Source organism: Platalea leucorodia, assembly GCF_965183815.1.
Source record: "Platalea leucorodia genome assembly, chromosome: 3".
Taxonomy (NCBI): Eukaryota; Metazoa; Chordata; class Aves; order Pelecaniformes; family Threskiornithidae; genus Platalea; species Platalea leucorodia.
The window spans coordinates 21,739,507-21,760,700 of record NC_138825.1 but is presented as its reverse complement, the minus strand read 5'-3'; the positions used below and the strand labels follow the sequence as shown (position 1 = coordinate 21,760,700).

General features: G+C 43.4%; 1 protein-coding gene across 1 annotated transcript in view; it reads right to left on the bottom strand.

Annotated features, from left to right (window-relative positions):
• Positions 1-11,622: 11,622 nt before the first annotated feature.
• Positions 11,623-21,194, bottom strand: part of LOC309587866 (calpain-8-like) — a gene marked incomplete at both ends in the record, with an annotated part of 30,367 nt that continues 20,795 nt past the window's right edge. The window contains 10 exons of the mRNA XM_082306373.1: positions 11,623-11,646; positions 12,546-12,604; positions 13,208-13,324; positions 14,251-14,329; positions 15,651-15,719; positions 16,915-16,979; positions 17,561-17,618; positions 18,557-18,622; positions 19,290-19,326; positions 19,905-20,116. Coding sequence (XP_082162499.1) covers positions 11,623-11,646; positions 12,546-12,604; positions 13,208-13,324; positions 14,251-14,329; positions 15,651-15,719; positions 16,915-16,979; positions 17,561-17,618; positions 18,557-18,622; positions 19,290-19,326; positions 19,905-20,116 — 786 coding nt within the window. The remainder of the gene's footprint in view (positions 11,647-12,545; positions 12,605-13,207; positions 13,325-14,250; positions 14,330-15,650; positions 15,720-16,914; positions 16,980-17,560; positions 17,619-18,556; positions 18,623-19,289; positions 19,327-19,904; positions 20,117-21,194) is intronic.

The following is a 21,194-nucleotide window of genomic DNA, read 5'->3' as shown; positions in this document are numbered from 1 at the left end:
CTGAGTATGAACTGGTGATATCCACTTGACTCTTCCCATGTAGTGAGTCATGATCCTCATAGTTCAACTCATGTCCAAAACTGAAATGAATCATGCTTATTATTTTTAGAGCTAGCCACGGGCACTGGCATATGTGAGTATATTCAACAAGGATGTTTTGAGGGTTAAAGCACCCTCCTAATCTGAACTGGAAAGAATGAACTGTTTTATTAGCTGATCTGACCTTTGCTTTTATTAGAGTCAAACTTGTGAATTCAGTGATAACTCATGTTTTATTGCCTTTTATGCCTGTTACTCCTATAAACCCTGAAAAGTGGGGTCCAGATTTTATTTCCCTTCTATATCACCAGGGGAATCATGTACTGAGTTCCCAAACATTTATAGTTTGCAAATTCACTTAAAGCAAAGATGCCACTCAGGGTCCAGGCTGAAAAAAATATCAGGGCCTATTTTGTTTGGTGGAACCCATATTCATCATGGTGGTCTGGGACATCTGCCCAGGTTGATGGGCGTCACTGAGAAAGTTAATGAATCTTTTGCTTGGAAACTGAGCATATAATTTCATATGGATATCGTGGGGGACAGAAGACACAGGGCTCTGCCAGCCTGCATGCAGAGGAACTTTTCATTTTTAAAAGAGGACTTGCATGGTTGGCATGGTGTTGCATTTCCAGTATAGCAGACTGTCACACAGAGACAGAGATCCCAATGTGACGATTGAATCATGGTGCTAGTTCAGAAATGTGGGCTGAGCAGCAGTTTATGTCTAGTTCATGTAGATGGGGGAGCCAGCCTATTGAAGAAAGGACAGCAAATATGGGAAATGGAGACCCCAAGAGAGATGAAATTACTTTCTCAAAATCACACAAGTCATCTGCGACACAACTGAGACTCCAACCCAAATCTCCCAAGTCCCAGTCTAATAGCAACTGCATAGCCATCCTTTGCTTTCGCAGCCTGCCATCCTCCATTTATACACTCAGAAAGCGCAATGGTGGGAAAGCCACCGGCAGTGCAGAATGAAGTGCATTGCAGAGGGCAAGCGGTAAGATGGATCCTGAGGCTCAGGCAGCCCTCGTAGCTGTTTTATACTGGTTCTAATCAGACTGGCTGAAAGGCAATTTTTGGATTTCATTGTTTGTGCAGTGTTCATGGATGTGGCGCCTGGTACACGTCTTATCCAATTTGAAAGCAGATCTGTCTCACAGATCTTGGTCGCTGGAATGGATGACAGGGAAAAACTCAGACTGAAGCCATGTGTTGCTGTGATTGTGTTAAAAGGGCTAGATAAAAAGGAAGCATTACAGCTTGTATATCATTGTCACTAAGAAGCATGTATGCAGATGGAAATATTTGTCCCTTTGGGTACCCAGATGCTTCCCCATTGGGGACTGATCTCTATCAGGGCAGCTATTTAAAATTCTAGTGGGTTTTTATTCAATTGCACAAGTAATTTTCTAGAGGTGTTAGAAAACAGGAATTATGAAGGGATGTTTTTAGATGACCTGGGGACTATAGTCACCATTATCATCAGATCTGGAAATGAGAGCTGTGGGTTGTCCTCATGCTGCGCTTCCTGAGGGAGCTCTAAGGACCCAGAGAGGTTTTTCACAATTGGCAGAGACTGGGATTATGTGAAATATTTTTAATACATGTCTTAGTGCTCTCAAGCCCACTCATTGTAAGTTATTTTTATAGAAAAAGACAATTACACTTTTATAGGTTGCCCTCTGCTTGTTACTGGTCAAACATATTTCAGTCAATTCAATAATTGGCCAGAACTGTGCTTTGCAAATACCTTTCACAGTCTCCGTTGCCTTATAAGTCTATAAATAAAGAATAAACATATAACTTACCACTCAGCTGCATTTATTTGGGATGCAGTAAAAGCAGCAAAGGAAGGAGGAGGAAAGGCGAAATCTTTCTGAGAGGGCACAAGGTCCTTCTGCTCTGTGACATGTCAACTCCTCTCTGCTCAGCAAAGCAGAAGCTGACATTAGGCTCCTGGCAAATGAGTACAAGTCTATTTGGTATAACGCGAAGCAAACACTGGTCTCCTGGAATTGATCTGTGGTCCATCCAGTGGACCATCCTGTCTCAAAGTGTCCAAGATCGAGTGTTTCAGAGCAGCCACACAGATGGAGGGATATTTTTATCTTCATAGCAGGTTTGCTCTCAATCTCTAATGTTAGAGGTCAGCTGAAAGCCTGAAATCATGAGGTTTCATAATTTTCCAAAAGATGTTTTAGCAATAATTATTAAAACACTGATTACCCTTTTTATCCATACAGATGTCTGATCCCTTTTCTCATCTTGCCAAATACTGTAGACCAACAACATCCAGTGACAATAAGCTCTGCATTTTAGTTAGCAATTTGTAAAATATATTTCCTTTGATCAGGTTTAAATATATTACTTCGATATTATATTGAACATATTCTCCTGGAGTGAAGCAGATGTTTTTTTGGGAGAGGTCCTGGTAAACCCATTGGCTAAGAAGTCAGGTTTTACAAAATTTGAAAACAAAGGAAGAAAACAGATATAAAATCTACTGAGCATTATTATGAATTTTTTTATTGGCTTCAGCAAAACATGGGGATAGGGCAAAAAGGATCCATAGTCCAGCTACTTCCCAGTAATGGTGGAAACCCAGAGGCACCACCACTGTGTTAAAGCACATCGGTGCTGCTGAAAAATGTGGAATACACTTCAGGTATTTAACCTCAGTCATGTGTGTAGATGAGTGAAACAAAAAGTGCACTGCTGCCTGGCAGATGTATTTGGCAGCATTGGGATGTGTGTTCCTTCAAAACCAGACTCCTCACACTGGGATTTTGGTTTGCCTTTCTTTTTACTACTTGATTGTAATTACTCTTACATGGTTTTATTACATACCTGCCTATGCCCTTGTGGAGGCCAGTTACAATGATGGGATAAATGGAGGTACCTGGAGGTACGAGTTCCCCATTTCTGTCAGCATCATGTGAAAATGGCTAATTTGGGGGCTGACTGTGCTCCCTGTTTCAGGAGCATGCCATCTGTTGATAAGGACTTAGTTACTCCCCAAATTAGATGTCACTCAAGAACACATAGTCTAGCTCCTGGGTATTGTAGGACCAATAAAACTGTGGATGTGCACTGCAAATGGCTTCCTCTGGCTGTTGTTTCTAGGAGCTCTTAACAAAACCCTTACATCAAGCAATAAGTGTCTCCACAGTAGTCCCATTGATTTCAACAGCACTACTCAAGTAGTAACTCAGTGTGAATAAGGGTATCCATCTGGTCCTTGGAGATGTAGCTGCATCAGTTGAAGGATCTGTCAAGCATTCCCCAAGCAGTCTGTGCTTGTAGGCATACGGGCTAGCACAAAATTAGGCTGGGGAGTATGCTGATAGAGCGACAGCCAGAATAATCTGAGCAATAGATAAAGACCCTGTTACAATCCAAGTTCCCCAGTGTAATTAGGAAGTGCACTGTTATGTAATTAAGAAAATTAATTAGAGGTAAATGTTTAGGGAGTGCAGGTTGAAGACATGTTGCAGCACAGTCTTGTCTAGCTCTGCAGTACTTTTAAGATCTGCTGGTGGTATAATTGGGTTTACAGTGTCTCTGAATGAGCTGTATTCCCAGACTTCTCTATTGACCATTCCAGTGGCATGGAGCATAATTTACTACATACATCAGAACACTTCAACCTACCAAAACCAATATCAAAACATGCTGTTCACTTTTTGCTTAATGCAGTGAACCTCTTTGGCCCAGCCAGGTTCGTTCATCTTCCAGCTAAGTTCTGATTTAGCTGTCTCCATCCATCCATGCAATGATCTTGAATTTAGGGATGGAAACATTTCCTCACCAAGTATCCTCAAGCCAATTACCACTATGTTGCCAGCTACTTTTAAATGAAATAAAGGAGACCTGGCCAACAGTATTTTACTTACCTTTTTTTCCAGGAATCCCAAACCAGAAGCGTTCATTCAGAGTAAAACAAAGGTGAAACAAAAAAAAATCATACTCCTGGTATTTGAGGAAACTTAGCTGTTCTACACGTAGGAATTCAGAGAAGCAATACCCTGATTTGACAAATACTGTGATTTTTCAAGACATGCTCATGTATATGCTGTTGCCAAAATGCACAAAAAATAAACATACATCTCTATTGACAATAGGACATCACCATTACATAGCTCCATTGCATCACAGAATGGTGATAGGACATTGGGTACTGAAGAGAGATATCCTTTAAACTAGAATAATATTGGCAGTCCTATGGACAGAGCTGGCTCAAGGATTCTTATGAGGACAGGCAAAATTAAGTCTGTCGGTGCCAGGGTCACTGGGACCCCCTGGGATGCAGGAGTCATAGACCTTTGACAATGAGTCATCTATGTTGAGCTCCCACCCATGAGCAACACTTCTTTTGGGGGTCAGACCTCAGGCTACACTGCTCCATGGAGGAGATCTACCCCTCAGAGTTCTCTGTCTCTCCCAGGCTTTCTGTATTCCTAGCATGTAAAAATTTGAATTTATTTTGTATAGTGGCATAACTTCCAGAGGAAGAATGGAGAGGCACCTCCCCTCCAATATCACCCCTGGGATAAGTGGTAAAGCCTCTCCTGGGGAAAAGAGATGCTGATTTGCATCATCTAAAGAGAAGGGGGGCTTGAAGCAGAGCTTCTTACATCCATCCTAGTTAAGTGCTTAAACCACTACATCACCATGTATGGGAGGAGAGTGAAAGTGGCAGGGAAACAACTCCTCTGCGGACGTATTTCAGATGAAAGCAGTGCTACCACTGTGTTTCAAAAAGAACTGGATCCTCCTGAGATGCTTTAGGCATCCTCAGAGATGCCTCTTGGACTGAGTCTCTCAGAGGACTCTTTCCTAGAGAAACATCTAGTGCTTGGAACCTGGTTAGCCTTGAGTCTGAGCTAGATGCCGAAACCTGAAAACTGTCAAAACTTAAATATCTCTGCACATTTAGAGAAACACAGCTTTCAGGGACCTCAGCAACTCCAGTACAAAATCTGCAGCACCTCTGAGTGGAGGTATCTCCACAGGCAGCAACAGAACACAGGCAAGTCTGAGCAGTGCAGCTTTGGAGTCAGGGTCTAAATGCAGGTGGGGGGCAGTTTAAGTGAATGCCCCAATGGTACCCTGGAAGCCACTAGTGAAGAGAACTAGACCTTAAGCTCCTAATTCAGAAGGCTGCACTTAACCTTGCTACTAACTTGACCGGACACACAGGAAATCCCTGGTGTGACCCACATCATTTGTGAAGTAATGATTTTTTTCTTGTTACTCATGTTACTTGTACCACCATACAATGCAAGGCATGAATTGTGAAATTCATTTTATTTTCTCTCTCCATAAAGTTTGTTCATTCTTTGTGCTCTAGTCAGCTTGGGCACTAAAATTTGTTTAGATAATTTCTCATTCAAGCTTTCATGCACCAGACCAGCATGTCTGAAATTCAAACATTACCAGCATGTATAAAAGCACACACACAAAAAAAAATCCCAACCCAAAACTGAGACAAGTTCAAATTAAATTAACATGTAGAAGGCTGGCACTCTCTACTGGAATCAACTTTGTTATTATTAAGTTCACAACTGCTGCTTCAGATAGCTCCTTCTGTCAGGATTTTGACTAAAGGTGCTTTACAAATTAGAGGTCAGGTTGGTACTTGATCATTTTCTCATTTTTCCCTTAATCTCCTTTCTTCTGTTTTAATTAATTCCATGCTGATTCTTTCTGAAACTGAAAATATTATCCTAGTTTTCTATATTTACAGTTACCATCTCCCAGGCGAGGCTTCCCCAGCAGAAGATGGCACCCAAGGCAGAGGGGAGCATCCTTCGTGTGACACAACACTGGAACAGTCCCCAGGGATGCGCCACCCTCCAGCACAGAGACCCTGCAGGATGCCCCACTGCCTGCCGCAACACCGGCCACCACCAGTAATCAATCCTGTGTTTGGCAAGCACCGCATTTTCTGAGCTCCAACTCCCTGCAAATTAATAGGTAAATAAGATGAGCTTTTAAAACGTAGCAAAACACAATTTGACATAAACTGTGTTGGTCACAAAGCCCCTTTGAAATCCCAAGAGATCTTACCTGCTTCAGCGTGTGTGCTGGGTAAATTTACACAGCAGTCTAAGAGTGTGATTAAAGCTTGGGAAAACATATACAGTTTTACAAACACATACAGTTTTAAGCTAGCTAGCTTAGTGACTGTGCCAGATATCTTACCGATATCAGTTACCAAATAAATCTCTTTAAATAAAGGGAAAGATTTTCTTTTCTGGTCAAGCCTACATGGATGGCATTAGAGATGGATGACATTAAACCCCAAGTATCCAGAGAGCTGTGCCCAGGAACTGGCCTAGGAGTGCTGGCTAATTAGGTAGTTAGGGTGTGCAGAGAAAATAAGACACACAACTGAAAAATCTCTGGAAATCCCAAATCCTGTGCTATCTGTAGCTAAGCTGTGGCAAAAGGATTCCATTCATTATTAAACAGAGCACTCATGATTTTATAATTAAAGCAATGTCACACTGCCCCGGTCTACTCTATTTTTCCTTTACAAGCTTCAACAGACAAAGAAGTAGCCTGACTTCTTTCAGAGGTATGAGAGGCAATGAGAGCTATGGGTAACTTGTAATGAATCAGTTTGGTTTTGTGCCTAAATACAGACTCTCAACGGCACGGAAGTCAGTTGCTTATTTTCTCTTCATAGTCTGTGCTGCCACTGCCAGGGCAGTGACATTCATGGTGGGAAGTTCAGTAGTGTCCCCATGGAGCTACAGGGTTGAGTAAAGACACAGAGAAAACACCCATATACAGTGAAATGCGTTAAATGTACTCGTGTTTATGACACAATGAAGACACATCTTTGGAGAGATTTGTGGTGCTTTCTACATGGATAGCCTAAGGTTTTCTTGGGGACTCTACGCCCTACATACCCATGATACATGAGCTGCTTCAAAGTGGTATGTGGCCTCAGCAGAGCACCTGGGTGATGCTCCCCTTGCCAGTGGTTGTAGCTATTCCTGCTGCTCCACCTCAGCAACTGATGGCAATGTACCAGGTCTGGAGCCCCGGTATAGACCCTGTTATCTGGGTATGGCTTGTGTCTTAGCTGGCAGGGAGCGAACAACTGAGGAGGATAATGGAAATTCCCCTTCAAAACCAGCTTCAGTGATTTTTAACATATAACAGAGGAACACTGAAACATTTTACCATATCAGCTGACAAGAAGCATACAGCAGAGATAAAAATGTGACCATCTGTGCAGTTAGGAGAATAAGAGAGAGACTATCAAAAAGGATGTGGGAACGTAGGGACACCTGAAATGCTTTGTGACATTGGAAGAAATACCTCACTGTTATCTTCAATATAAGAGCTACATCAAGCTACTCCATTTAAACTAGCCCAGGCAAACCTAATTTGGTGAGGGATCATATCAAGAAGCCGACCAGCTAGCTTGAACCTAAAGAAAGCATCACTGGTTTTGTCTGGGGTTTTTTTTTGAATGAGTAGGAGGTGGGTTAGAAGAAATACATGAATCACCCCTTGAGCCAACAATGTAGTTTTTAGACATTTAGAGGTGCGTGAATAGACAAAACCAGCAATGTTTTGCAGAGTTTTCCAAATAAGAGAAGAGCATTTGTTTTTCTAAGTCAGCCCTGTGTATTATGAAGAGAGTGCACAAGCCTTCTTCCCTGAAAGCAGCAAGAGTCAAAGAAGAAACCGTTTTCTCCAGTTCCTGACATTGTTCAGCTCCTGCACTCCTTTTTCAGATGAAAAGCTGATTTATTCAGCTCCTTCCTGGCTGTCATCCCAGCGTTTGTTCAGATGCTTCTTTAGTCCATCTCCCAGATCCGTTCCTACAGATTATTTTCTGCTTCACGCTCTTTCTCTTCCCACAAAACCCTCCCCAAGAACCACACCAGCTAAGCCCTCCCGCCCACACAGACAGGTGATGCTGCGCTGATGGGGGCCTGCACTACAGGTGGGAGCTGCATCAAAGATTTCAAAGACAGAGGAAGGAGTTAATGAGCGGCCAACAGTAACAAGTGAAGTAATTTGCTCTATTAAAGAAAGAGAGGATTTTATGCTGTACGTGCCAGTTATACAGAGAGAGACAGACACCATGGCAACAAGCTCGTCAGGCAGCAGCAGGGCACTACTTTAAGATTAACTATCACTGGGGACATCATTAGTGGTGGAGAAACTTCAAAAGCTTTGGAATTCGGGTTCCTTTCGCACCCAGAATCTCGTTTGCTTTTATGGACTTTATTTGAATCTCCAGTCTGTAAGCTTAGGCTGGGATAACAACAACAGCAGGCTGGGATTTTGGATGCATCCTGAGTAAGATGGAAAGGAAAAACGTGCTCACCGTATCTCGGCGCTTCCAGGCCTGCCAGGTTGTCTGAACTGTATGGAAATGAAGAACTAAAACATACCGTTGAGTCAGGTTCAGAGGGATTGTCTGAAGTAAAGAATGAAAAGGAGTTTGAAAAGGACTGGTCCTTCTGTGCTTGCTTGTAAGTCATGGATCTGATCATTAGTCTGCAATGATGTGAAAGGAGAGATCCCTCTGTAAATCTCCTGTTCTGGGAGGATGAGCAGGTGACAGATAATTGCATGTACGAGGTTGATTCTTTTTGTCCTTCTAGCTCATAGGCAGAATCCCAAATCCTTGTGATTGTCTTGCACCTCATGTAGACATATACTCCGGTGCAAAGCTGGTGTCAGATGCTGTTGTGGTAGGATTTTTACCCATGGGAAGTTCCTCTGTAGGCAACCACAAGAGAATTAGTGCACAAGGAGGCTGGAACTCTGAATGCTGTCTAATGTGAATTACATTTTACAGGAGCAATGTACAGAGTTCAAGTTTTCAGTTCACAAGGCTGCAGCACAAATGAAAATATTTCTACGGGAAAGTGGAGAGAGAAAGGAAAGATCTGACGAGCCATTGCAGAGTTTCCATGGGAGTGTCTTTTGCCCCACCTTATTTATAAGGTGCTGAGAATGCCAGTGTTCATAGTGACAGGAAACGTATCACAAATTCATGAACCTTTGTGACTTGCCTGCATTATAATTCCCCGTGACCAAGCTACTCAAATCTAACGGGAGCTAGCAGTGCTTCAAAGCTCTGAAAACGAAGCACGGCCAGCATGCAGGGTGTAACAGTGAAGGGAGTCCAGATGACCAAGCCCTGCCTCAGCCCACCATGCCCCACTGCTTCCACAGGAGCTGCTGCAGGCATTTTAGTCAGCAGGCATTTTAGCCCCATCAGGACTAACTGAGAGAACTGATGAGCACAGACATTTGTTCAGCTTGCAGCATGAGGAAGGAAAATAAGGTGGACATTAATCATCTTTTTGCAGATGTGTCAAGTAAAAAGGAGAAGTGCATTCAATCCCATGAAAAGGCTTATTTTTGAGCAGTTGTTCTCTGAGACCTGACAGCCAAGTGCTGTGCTCAAAGAACAAATGAAAGAGGAGGTGGCTCCTCTGGAGCTGCCTGCTTCCCAAAGATAAAGGAAGATGGAGTGCAGCACTGTGCCCATGCTGTACAGGAGGGTGAGAGTCATTGAGATAACTGTGAGAATTATTGTGGTGAGGGCATCTTGCTTGATGTAAAGGGAGAAGAACTGGGAGCATGCAATGGATTTCTGTGCACATTTGAGTTTTCCCAGTCCTGTTGAGAGAGGCCTCTCTGTGATCATAATTGGAATGAACTCAGGAATAGCGCGTGTGAGCAGAAAGCAAATCCAAAGCTGCAAGCAGTTAGCTAACCCTGCTGCATGGTTAGTAAGGAGACGTGTTGCATACTCAAGATACAGGGCAGGGAAGGACACGTTCATCATACTGAAGAGGCAGAGCATGCACTAGAAAATTGTCGAGGTTTTGGAGACCTCAGCTTTCCCCACGTAGCTCTGTCTTCCAGGCAGGTGGAGGTACGTAGACATCTATCGTTGGTCAGCAGGCAAATATCTACTACGAGAAACTGGCGGTACCCTAAGACAGATGCATGTATGTCATGACCAGCAATAGGTGCACAGGAACAGCAGGGGAAAGCCTACGATTCTCCTGCTGGCTAGTTTTATCCTGCAACCTGAACTAAAAAATATTTCTTTCTGTTTTACTGGGAGAGGACCTCTAAATGAGAGCAGCGAATACCATCTGTTAGAAAGAGAGAGCCATGCACTGAAACAGGTCATACATCCCTTTTAGTCAGACAGCTGTAGCCAACACCAAGAAGAAATGCTGGGAGATATTAAGCAGAGGCTTGGGGGCTGTCACAAGGTATTCTGTGTTGGGAGACAGGAACCGAACAGCAGCTTTCTTCCTGATTAAAGAGCTTAGGATCAAGCAGGCATGGAGAAAGGTCCCTCTCAAACAGCACTGAAGAGAGAGGGGGAAGGAGCCTTGGCCCCACGTCTGCCTTAGGGACACAGATCTCTGCCTGCACTCCTTCCACTCTCAGGGAGAAGGGTCAAGACATGTGATCTCGTCAGATCATTACTGCGAGTTACAGAAATATTTTCCAATTGCTAAAAAAGACTGCTAGATTATCTTGCCTGCATTGCTGTGCTATTACTCTTTATAATACTGTGAAATTAAATGCAGGGAGATTTTTTTTAAAGGGCAATGGTTTTACAAGATCTTAGGAAAGCATAGCGCTGTTAGCCAGTGACTATTAGGTTCAGCTTCTTCTTTAAATCGTGATCGACATTAGTACATTCCTCGCACACTCAAGCTCCTGGACCCCCTACGTGTGCATTTTTTGTTCCTCCCCTCACACTTGCCTTCATGAGCTTCTGGGCTCCAATCACTCACGTCCTAAAACTCCAGACCTCACCTTTGGGGACAGAAGTACACATATGGACAAGCATTCGCAGGAGAAAAACTCAGCTGAAATAACTGCAGCAACTTGCCTATGGCCTTCCATCCTTGCTCCTTTTCCTGGAAGACTCAGCCAAGACTCATGGACGAGTGCCATCATGTTTGCCTAATTCCCTGTTCATCACCGGGGCTGTGTCTGTGCCCAGTTCCCCTGTGCTCTCGGCAGCTCATCATGTGCCTCCGAGCTCCTCACCCTTCTCACGCTTCTGCGGGCACTTGGCACAGCCAAAGTGGACAAATGGCTGGGAAGGGAGGTAGCCAGAGCAGCAGTGCAAATTTTGCCCAGGCTCTGAGCACAGGTTTCTCTCTGTGAAACATATGCTTGATGTTGCAGGCAATGGAGATTGCTTCCAAGATTTTGAACACTGCTGAACTTTGATGCTCAGTCAGAAGTCAAACCAAAGCCACCTGGGCCCATCGGCAGTAAGTCAAAATTTGTGACATTTCAGCGTGACACACAGAAATACTCTTTGGACAGGAAAAGTCTGAGTTGGTTTGTTTTATTTGTTTGTTTATCTTTTTTGGTCCAAGAGTGTATTTATTTTCTAGCTGACAAGAGATCACTTCATTTTTAGCAGGCTTAAAATAACTTGCCAGTAATAAAAACAAGTTTCTCTCTCTGCTTTCCATAACAAGGAGAAGCCAAACGAGTGGTTCCATGTTCAGAAGAGCCTCAGAGGTCTCTGTTGAATTCATCGACCGTTGTTCAAACCAGTGTGCAGCATAGCCACTGAGGGAGAAACAGAACAAGGAGTCAGACCATCTGGAAGGTCCACAGGATGCCACCCGGGCACTCCACCACGGCTCTGGGAGAACAAGCTGGGAAAGGCTGGAGCTGTATTTTAATCTGTTGTACGTGCAGAATCCATCTGCTCTGGACCTTTGGGGAAATTTATTGCCAGGATCAGCCTCAGACATTGCAAGTGGGGTCTCTTCTGAGGGAAGACCAGTTCTCCAGGGCAAGCTGTGTGACCTTTGAAAAATTCTGGGGTTGAAGAATGCAACGTACAATTTCAGCTAGATTTAACCAACTGTGACTGAGGGTCACGGGGCTTCCTAGCCATCTTCCTCCCTTTGAGTCAGTCTTCAGCTGAGAGAACTAATTGGATAGACCTCTTGGGGCCCCTTCCAGATGTTTCCTGAGATATATTTGTATTCTGCAAAGGGAAGACTCAAGCTGATTGCTTTTATTACAGCTTCAACAGGAGAAATTTGCATTAAAAACAATGTGGGGAAGAAAAAGGCCTGGCATCTTAAAAGGTCTCTTCTAATTCTGGCAGGTTGATCAGTACATTCTCTGCCAGACAAGAACAGCTCCCTGCTGTGTGTTTTCTAATGAATTGACCACTGCCCTCTGAAAGTAGACAGTGAAACACACTGTGTAAGCATCTTCTCAAGCAACCTTACGGGTTTTGAACATATCTTTACTTTTTTTCTCATTTAAGGTAAATGTTCATTCTACTAATTTGGACAATCCTTCCAAATTGAAGGGCCTTTTCACATAAACAAACTTTCCCTTTGAAACACTATTGAGTTTACCATTTATAATAATGATTTTAAATAAATATATTTTAGTGCTGTCCATTGCTGTAGCTTAACCAGATGTTATTTCAATCTGACCAGCCTCACCTCAGCCAGAGAGAGCTGAATGACTCCACTCTTGTCTTTGTCCAGGACATGAAACACTTCTGAAAAGTAGAAAAGTGGGAAAAAATATTGGGTATCAACCACAGGGTCTGACAAAATGTAGAAGTCTGGCTTTTTGCCATGATCTACTGGAAATCTAGACTGGTTCTGTAAAAAAATATTACAGCTGTTCTTCTTTCCTTTTACAAGTCATTTCTAAGCTGCCTCATGGGGTGGAATAGTCAGATCTACAGCAGCAAACTGAGAGTTGGCAGCAGGACAACCATAAAACCTGATGCGGTAGCATCTGGTATGATCCAGGGACAAACCTGTAAATCAGGTCTGAGTAAGGACTGTAAATGATAAATGGTACCATTTACAGGAGATGGGTCAACTTGGGGGCCAGAGCACTGACCATAAAGTGTAGATGACTGTAAAGCAGAAGAGGATGGTAGGTTATGAAAACATGTCCCCCGTGCTCCATGGCCATTCAGACAGAAAGGCTTTTGCTATTACTCTGCTGCTTTCTCCAACAGACAAAATGTTGCTGTCAACCCTCACATTTCCATGCAATTTGCTACACTCACAGTTAAAAGACAGCAAATACTTAATGAAACCCCAAAGTTTTCAGGAACTTCCCTTGGCTGATGAACAGAGGCACTTACTGAACAGGGTCTCCAGGCGGATCATACAGGCCACAAAGCCATCAAAATCAATGGTCAGCTTGCTGCAGGCGTAGCGGGTGACAATGCTGTGCTGCACCTGATTGTTGAGTGTGAAACCTGAAGGGATGGGAAGCACACGAATCACTGACACAGCAGGTTCATACGCTGTCTTTGATGTGACTTACCCACGGACTGCTGCAGCTGCAGGCAGACCTGGGTGAAGAATTGAGGACTCTTCCTCCCAGAAGGTCTGTTGGACTCCATCACCCACCTCTGCTGTGGGTCCTTTCCAAAGCCCATTGTGCTGGGTGAAGAGAGGCATAAAGTTCTCCCACAGCATTTTGTCAGACTGCATATTTCACATTGTTTCACAGCATAACCAGTCCTATGTTCCCCAGATAAACCCCTAATTAGTGAGTCTTGGTGCTGCAGCTGAATAGCAGTGATTGCAGGAGAGCCAATTGCTCACATAACACATTGGGCTCTATTCAGGCCCATATTAGTGCTATTTCTGTCTCTGGATCATTCACATAGACTCCACCGAGCACAAGAGAGATCAAAAAAACAGTGCTCCTCTAGATGCCCCTGAGCTGGGAAGCACTGCTCCAAAAGTGAATAGTACACATCAGAGAGGATATCACTGGGGCATGCCTTGATCAGGCTTGCACCTTCTCTAGTGTAGAGAAAGGTGGTGGGAGGAAATGGAGGAAAAAGAGGATTTGGACATAGCTCTGAAAGAGGACAATTAGATTAGGAAATAATGAGGCCAAAAATAGACCCAGTAATAATCAGATGGATAAGCAATGGTCACAGCATGGACAAAAATATCAGTGGTTCATAATGCAGAACAGAGGATGGGGTTTGATGTACATAGCAGCAAAAGGACATAGTGGTATGTGACTGTCAGCAAGGGAGAATGGCACTGGCAACGCTGTGATCTAGGAGACAGGAGGGAAGCAAAGCCATTAAAGGCTCCACTGTTCTTCCGATGTTTGGTGGGGGGACTGCAGCGATCCGACAGTGTCCCCGAGCAGCGTACTCACCTGCCTCTCTGAGGGCATTTCGCATCTCATGGGAGTCAATGGTACCAGAGTAGTCAATGTCCACTTTCTTATAGATCGCCTGCAGCAGAGGAATGAGGGAATGGGGAAATGGCTTTTCAATGTGTCCCCACACAGCAATGGGATGGTGCAAGCACAGGCAGGTGGGCTTTGGCTTTCATGGCTGGGTAACAACGGTAGTGAAGGCATGGTAACATAAGGCTCGCCAGGAGGTAGCAGCCAGAACGAAATAACCAGGGATCCTCTAGGGTTTAACCTTGGTTTGCTAGTCCACGCTGCAGCCCATGCCCTGCCATCCTCCCTGCTCCCATAGTTAGATTAAAGCCAGGGCATTCGTGCCTACCTCTCTTGTGTCCACACCATCACTCTGCTGTGCAGACACAGCCTCAGGCTTCTGATGGCTGGGACAGGGGCTGCCCCTACCAGCCCACGCTCCTACTCTTGGAAATGTTAATGAGCAAGGGAAATGTTTCAAGCAGCTACTGGCAAGCAAGGCAGACTGGGAAACACGTTCCCATGGGCTGGCAGCCTGCCTGCCTTCATGTTACATAGCGGCAGACAGGCCATTGAAGAAAATATCCTATCATTTGGCAAACACTGCAACAGACAAAGTCCATTTTGCTTAATATTTCAGATGAGATGACAGATGCTTCCTACTGCCAGCAGGTTTATTATCCAGAATTAGAAGCCACCCAGACCTACAACTCAGACTGGAATTGGCTCTCAGGGCTTGCTCTGCCAACACCAGCCTCAGGACAGAGCCGGTGCCTCTGGCTGGAGGAGAGGTGAACATCTCCTCATGAAACTCCGGGACAGATGCTCTGTGCTGACCAGCATCAAGCATGGTAGCAGCAGACTTGCCCGAAAGGGGTATTGTCAAAGCAGGTCCAAATTTGACCTTCCTTTAGACTGCTTGATTCAGGGTGCACTTCTTGGGATATTAAATCCTCTGTCAGAAAAATAATTCAGCACTTCTACAAGATTTAAAAAATACAAAGCCAGGCTTTTGTAGGTCCTAAAAATATGTATTTCTTGTGTCTGCTATTGCTTAGCTGGCAATGTAACATATCACAACAGCAGACATGTTCATATGAGCTTTAATACAGCAGGCAGCAGAGAGCTGTCTTTGCCAGCAATAAAAGAGGGTTAATCTGGCTTTCCATAAGGTATTGCAAATTATGGAGAGTGGTGGGGCCAAGGTGAAAGAGGATCTGCTTGTGTCCTTTTAAATCAGAGGTGTTTCTGAGCCCTGGAACAGACTCCAGCCATGAGAAGGAAGGCTTCCAAGTATATCTGCCTGTGGTGGCTTAACCCTATCTCGGTTCTGGATGTGTGCTTCAGAGCTGAGAGGGAAGGGGAGACAGTCAGAAATATTATGTTACCAAATACTTTTGAATCTTCATCCAAAGTGTCTTGAATTCTACAAGTCCCAATGTGCCGGTCCCATTGGTCTGGGGATGTTAAGGCATGGTTCAAAAATCAGGATTCCTCTACCCTTAGCAAAACTGGAGAGCAACCAGTTCTGATAAAAACAAATCACCCATCACAGTGTCATCTTAATGCCATATTCATTCTCGCTTGCAATACATCTCCGTCTCACACAGACATGCCCACAGCTTTACATTCGCTTAGCTAAAGGCATGCCAAGAATTTCTAGGCTAGCTGCACTCTCAAGGAATTATACATGGGATTGCTAAATATATAAGCACGACCAGATCCACTTGCATTTTGTACAGTTAACAGTAGATTAAAGCCCTTAGGGAAACAAAGGACTGGCCTCGCAGCGGACAAGTGTTGGAAAGCAGGGACAGGAACTGCAAGTGAACAGAGAGTTAATAGTAGGCTACACAGTCTTCCCCCATGTCCTTCAGGGCCTTGAACATCCCTTCCTATGGAAAATTATGCAGAAACGAGTTGACTCCCATGATGCTGGACTTACTGAGTTTCCCTGTTTGGCAGGCTCTTAAGTGCAGGGCAAAGGCACCACTTTTTCTAACAGCCAGTGACCCACAAGATCCACAGCTAATCCCTGCTGACCTCAACACGACCACGTCACGAGACCAACATTAGTGTAATCCTGGCAGCATGACTCTTGACCCTCCCAGTGCACTGGCTACCTTCCCAGCACATCAAAGGCGTACTGGGCAGATGTGCTGACCTCTCCTTTTCCCTTGGCTACACAAAGCTTATTAGCACTCGTGTCCTACAAGCTATGCAGAAGGGAGGGAGGCACAGCATGTACTCATAGCTCTCCAGCCTGTCTCTGCTGCTTTGAGGTCTGTGCTCTATAAGCAGTACCTGACTTAAAGATGGAAGTTGAGATTATGCTTAAAACCTGCCTCCTGCCAAGCACGCTGTGTATGCATCTGAAACAGGTGCATCCAGGCAGAAAGTCCCTGCTTCTCCTCCCTGCTATTTTTAGTGAAAAGTTTAGGCAATGCGAAATGCAGAGCAGGTGAGAGAAGCAGCCGATGATTAAATGGTTCAGGTTTCTGCCGCCCTGAGCTGATAGAGGTGCTTGCTGAATTTTATGCCTCCAGTCATGCACCTGGACAATGGAAGTGTAAACTTAGCCTATCTTGTCAGGAATTTTTGCAAAGGAGATCCAGAAACTTTAAAGGTGATGAAATGATGTTCAAAGGATACATCTAAAAGGCTGATCATCTCCCTACAAGTGTTAATGTTGAATCCATCACTTTTAACATCCTTTCCTGTATAAAAAGGAGGTAAAAATCCAAGTCAGAAGTACTTTTAGATAAATATTTTTCTGCAGGCAACCTTGGAGATGTCAGCCACCTTAAAATCTTGTTAGCAAAGTAAATGCTCTGCCATTTCTTCCACTATTTCCCTTCAGCAGATTAACATGGCTTTTTTGGCACTGGGGCAGGGGATGCTATTGGTCTTGGGGGTGGTAAGCCTCTATCTGTCCACAGAAGTTATGCAGCAGCATAATAATATCTTCCCATGGTGGTCATCCCAAGAAAGTACAGGGAATATAGTGCCTCTGTGGGACATCAGCTGGCAGCTCTTGGAAGGGGAGCATCAGGTGGTACTTTTTCGCCTCCATATTAAAGGTTCAACAAGCCAGGAGAATCTCAGCTGGGAGTGGAAAAAAACTCAGTTTTTCATCACCCATAGCTGATAGAGCTGGGTTTTGCTAGCACAGATCCCATCTGCATGCTGATGGACCCAGGCACAGACATTCACTCTGGCCAAAGAGCAACTTTATGTCTCGCCATTTCAGCACGTGCCTCTCAGCTCCATTCAATGGGAACTACATAACATTACTTACTCTTTGCCAGAACACGGTTTAGGATAGTTTGAAGTTCAATTGCAGTCACTTCACAGTCCTGGACAGAAAACATATTTTAGGTGTTAACACAAAAATTATTTCAAACAAACTATATTCATTTGCTGTCAGACATCCGGGGACTATTTTCCTTCCAACCCTTATCTAAGGCATGTAAACCTTTAATTTTTTTCTAGCATTTTACATTTACTATCAGACACCACATGGAGGAGGTCCTCACAAACCATTAATATATCCTAGCCTTTCAAATGGGAAATAAGTCGTTTGTTAGGTGCCATGGTGACATAACCCAGTAAATGTTAACTTTTTAACAGGTTTGACTGAATTGGGTGACTGCCTGCTTTCTCAGCTGAAGAGGTTCAGGAGAGCATTTGAGATTTTCCAGGCTTATAGAAACTGCAACCAAACAATACTAAAATTGCCCTCTCAAAATTCAGAAAGGTCTTTCTAACTAATGAGATGTTTTCCCTCTTCGGTGCCAGTGGCCACCTGTTCATTAAGAGAAAATCTGACGTGAGAGCCACAGGCTGGTGCAGCAGGGCTTTGCAGATACTGAGGTGTGTCAAATACAATAAATAGAGAGAAAGTTCAGCCAACAGTTTTTCCAGTTCCCGGGGCTTCTAAACAAAAAGGAAGGAACTGGCCAACTAGGCAATTGTCAGAATTATATGCTAACTCCACAGGTAGTTTATTTCACCATGGGATGATATTTTCACAGTCCTCATTCCCATCACCACTGTTTTCAAAGTTATTCCATGCCCCACATTACCGAGGGAACAAATCACATTTTGCACCAATAAAAGGAACAGTGTACTAAAACTGTTCTATTGTAAAATAAATTGAACTGAAACTGTGAGTTAATAAAAGGGGAGAATTGCTTGATTTTTGGAAGACTAGACAGTAAAAGGAACTGGCAAATCAAATATTTGCATAATCGTAACAGGTCCCAGTCTTTTTCTTTCACTTCAATCCACTTACCTCTCCAGAGAGCTTTTGAAACAGAGTCTTGAACTCATCATCTATGTCTTTGTTATCGACGTGAGGCTAGAGGAATGAGATGACCGAGAGCATGGTTTACAAGGTGGTTCTAGAAAGTGAGCTGTGGATATCATAAAGCAGCTTTACAGGGGACTATTTACAGCAATGGAAAATGAGCACTTGCTCTGCAGCAATGGCGAAACAGAGTCACTACTTAAATCACAACCAGCCAGGGGCTGGCTTCAATTGGAAGTAAATACTTTCTAAGACTGATGAAAAAGTTTTCTTCTGCTACCAAAATAGTTTTATAAAACAGCTGCAGTGAGATGTTGCTGTACCTGGCCATAGCAATTCGGCAGTTCCTTGGAAGTCTGCTTTTGCAATTTCTCTTGGGCTTCAGGAAGACTATTTGTTTCTATGAAAAGGATCATTCGGTGCCCTCCCCACCTTCTTCTACCTGTACTAGATGGAAGGACAATTTAATGTGTTCCAGCCCAGTCTACAAGGGTGCAGTTTCTGTTCTACATGGGCCCAGGTACATGAAAATGCACGTGAAACTAAGCCACGGAGATATGTAAAGAATCCTGATAACCAAAAAATATTTTTCCCGAGCACAAACATATACTGTGATCTCAGCTCAAGGGAAAAATAAAAATCTCATCCCTGTTTTGCCCCCACATTATGAAAGAAAAGTCTCTTAAAAAAAAAAAAATTGCCCAGTTAAGACATTTACCTCATATGGTTTTGCAGCCACCACATCACCAATCATCCTAAGGAAAAACAGAAAAAAAAATAAAACAAGAAGAAATGACAAATCTATCATTTGCCCTTAAAATCATTAGCAAAACAAGCTGTTTTAATATAAGGTGTTACCAAATGCATAGAACAAGCCCCCAGGTTTCCTGCTTCCTACACCTCTGTCTGTCCCACCTCTTTGAAGATATTTTCCTTGGGAAATCCAGCCTTGTTGTTCTTCTCTTGTATCCAGACTCCTGTTTTTTCATTCAATGGCTGCTATCGATACAATCCTTTTTAAAACCATCTCCTCATCGTCATACTCCCAAATCCTCCACTCTTTAATAAATTGTGGGAACTTCTACTTTACAGACCTGAGGGATCTAGTTACCACTTGAGTGCTTGCTGGAGGCCATCTGAAGAGCCATGACTCTCTATCATGGATGTGCGTGTGTCACATATGGTAGAATACATAAGAAAATACACCCTAGAAAGGGGCCTATATTACTGGTTAAGGGAAAAGATAAGAGCATGGGATGTGGGTGCAACACCTGACCTTTTCCTTTATGTGCCTCACCAGCAGAAGAGGAGGCTTTACAGAGGAGATACGCACTGCGTTTTAACATGTTTCTCAGAAAAAACTCGCAGGCAGAAGTCTCCATTTTTGTAAGGCTCAAAAGTGGACGGCACAATGAGGTACTCTCCCCGGGGCAACTTCATGCGGCTGGAGACTTCACGCAGGTTGACATAAGGATCAGACCGGGCTGCCGGTTGGTTCCTTGCGAAGAAAGCACGGTTCGCATGAATATCTGTGTTATTTTCCAGCTGTGGGAAATGTGTTTTTGTTAGAAACCATTTGACAATTCACTGGTAATACAGCTGCCCTGTTGCAGTTTCAGCGCTTTAAAGCCATCTCAAGTTTTTCTTAGCATAAAATAATAAATCTGTGAGTGACGCCATTAAAGATAACCACCAGGGTTCTGCCATGGGAAACAGTCAGGCAGATAATTAGAAGGGGAAAGCATCTTCCTTTATAAAGATTATCTTTTCACATGCCTCTTTACAGTCTGTGATATAAAATAAATAAAAAGATCATGTGTGCTCATATCTGGCCAAACTAGTACCTGCTGTACTTAAGTCGTCAATGTATTGAGCATTTTTTGCTTTCATAGGCTCATGAACAAATTTAAATTTCAGAATGTTTTTGAGCAATTTATGGTATGGGATAGATCTCCTAATTGCATAGGACTTGTCGTCTCTGATTTATTTAAACAGACAGAAAATAATATTAAACAGAACACAGTAGTAGTCGCAAGGGTGAGAGTTTTGGGGCCACATTAGATGATTTACCCGACCTCTATTAGTAATACTAAGGGTATTCCTTCGGATTATGTGGAAAATAGTACTTTTCCTTAATACCAATATACTATTAAACAAGTGAAACATTGCATAGCTCACAAAACAAAACACCAATGTAACAAGAAACAGTACTGTAAGAATAACATCTCTGCTTTAAACCTCTATTCATGACTTTTGCTCCACAGGGATGTCTTTCAAAAAGTGTGATTCAATGATCCACAAAAAGTGCTGTGTGGTTGACACAGGGTGGGGAACATTGCATACAGATAAGATTTCTGGCTGTCTAAGATCACAGCATACAAAGATGTTATCAAACATTTTATAATCATTCAGTTTTTCTGTTGTAAATTGTAGAAAAATACAGGGTTTTTTCCTCCTTTGTTCTGAAGGTAAGATTGGATTTGGTATCTATTCAACAACCCCATCCTTTCTCCCCACTCAATCTTAAGCTAAGTGGGACTGCAAAGATTAAGAAGCCAGATCCGTATCTTTTTCAATATATAAAGTTCCTTTTCCCTTTACATCTCCAAGGCTGTTAAAAGAA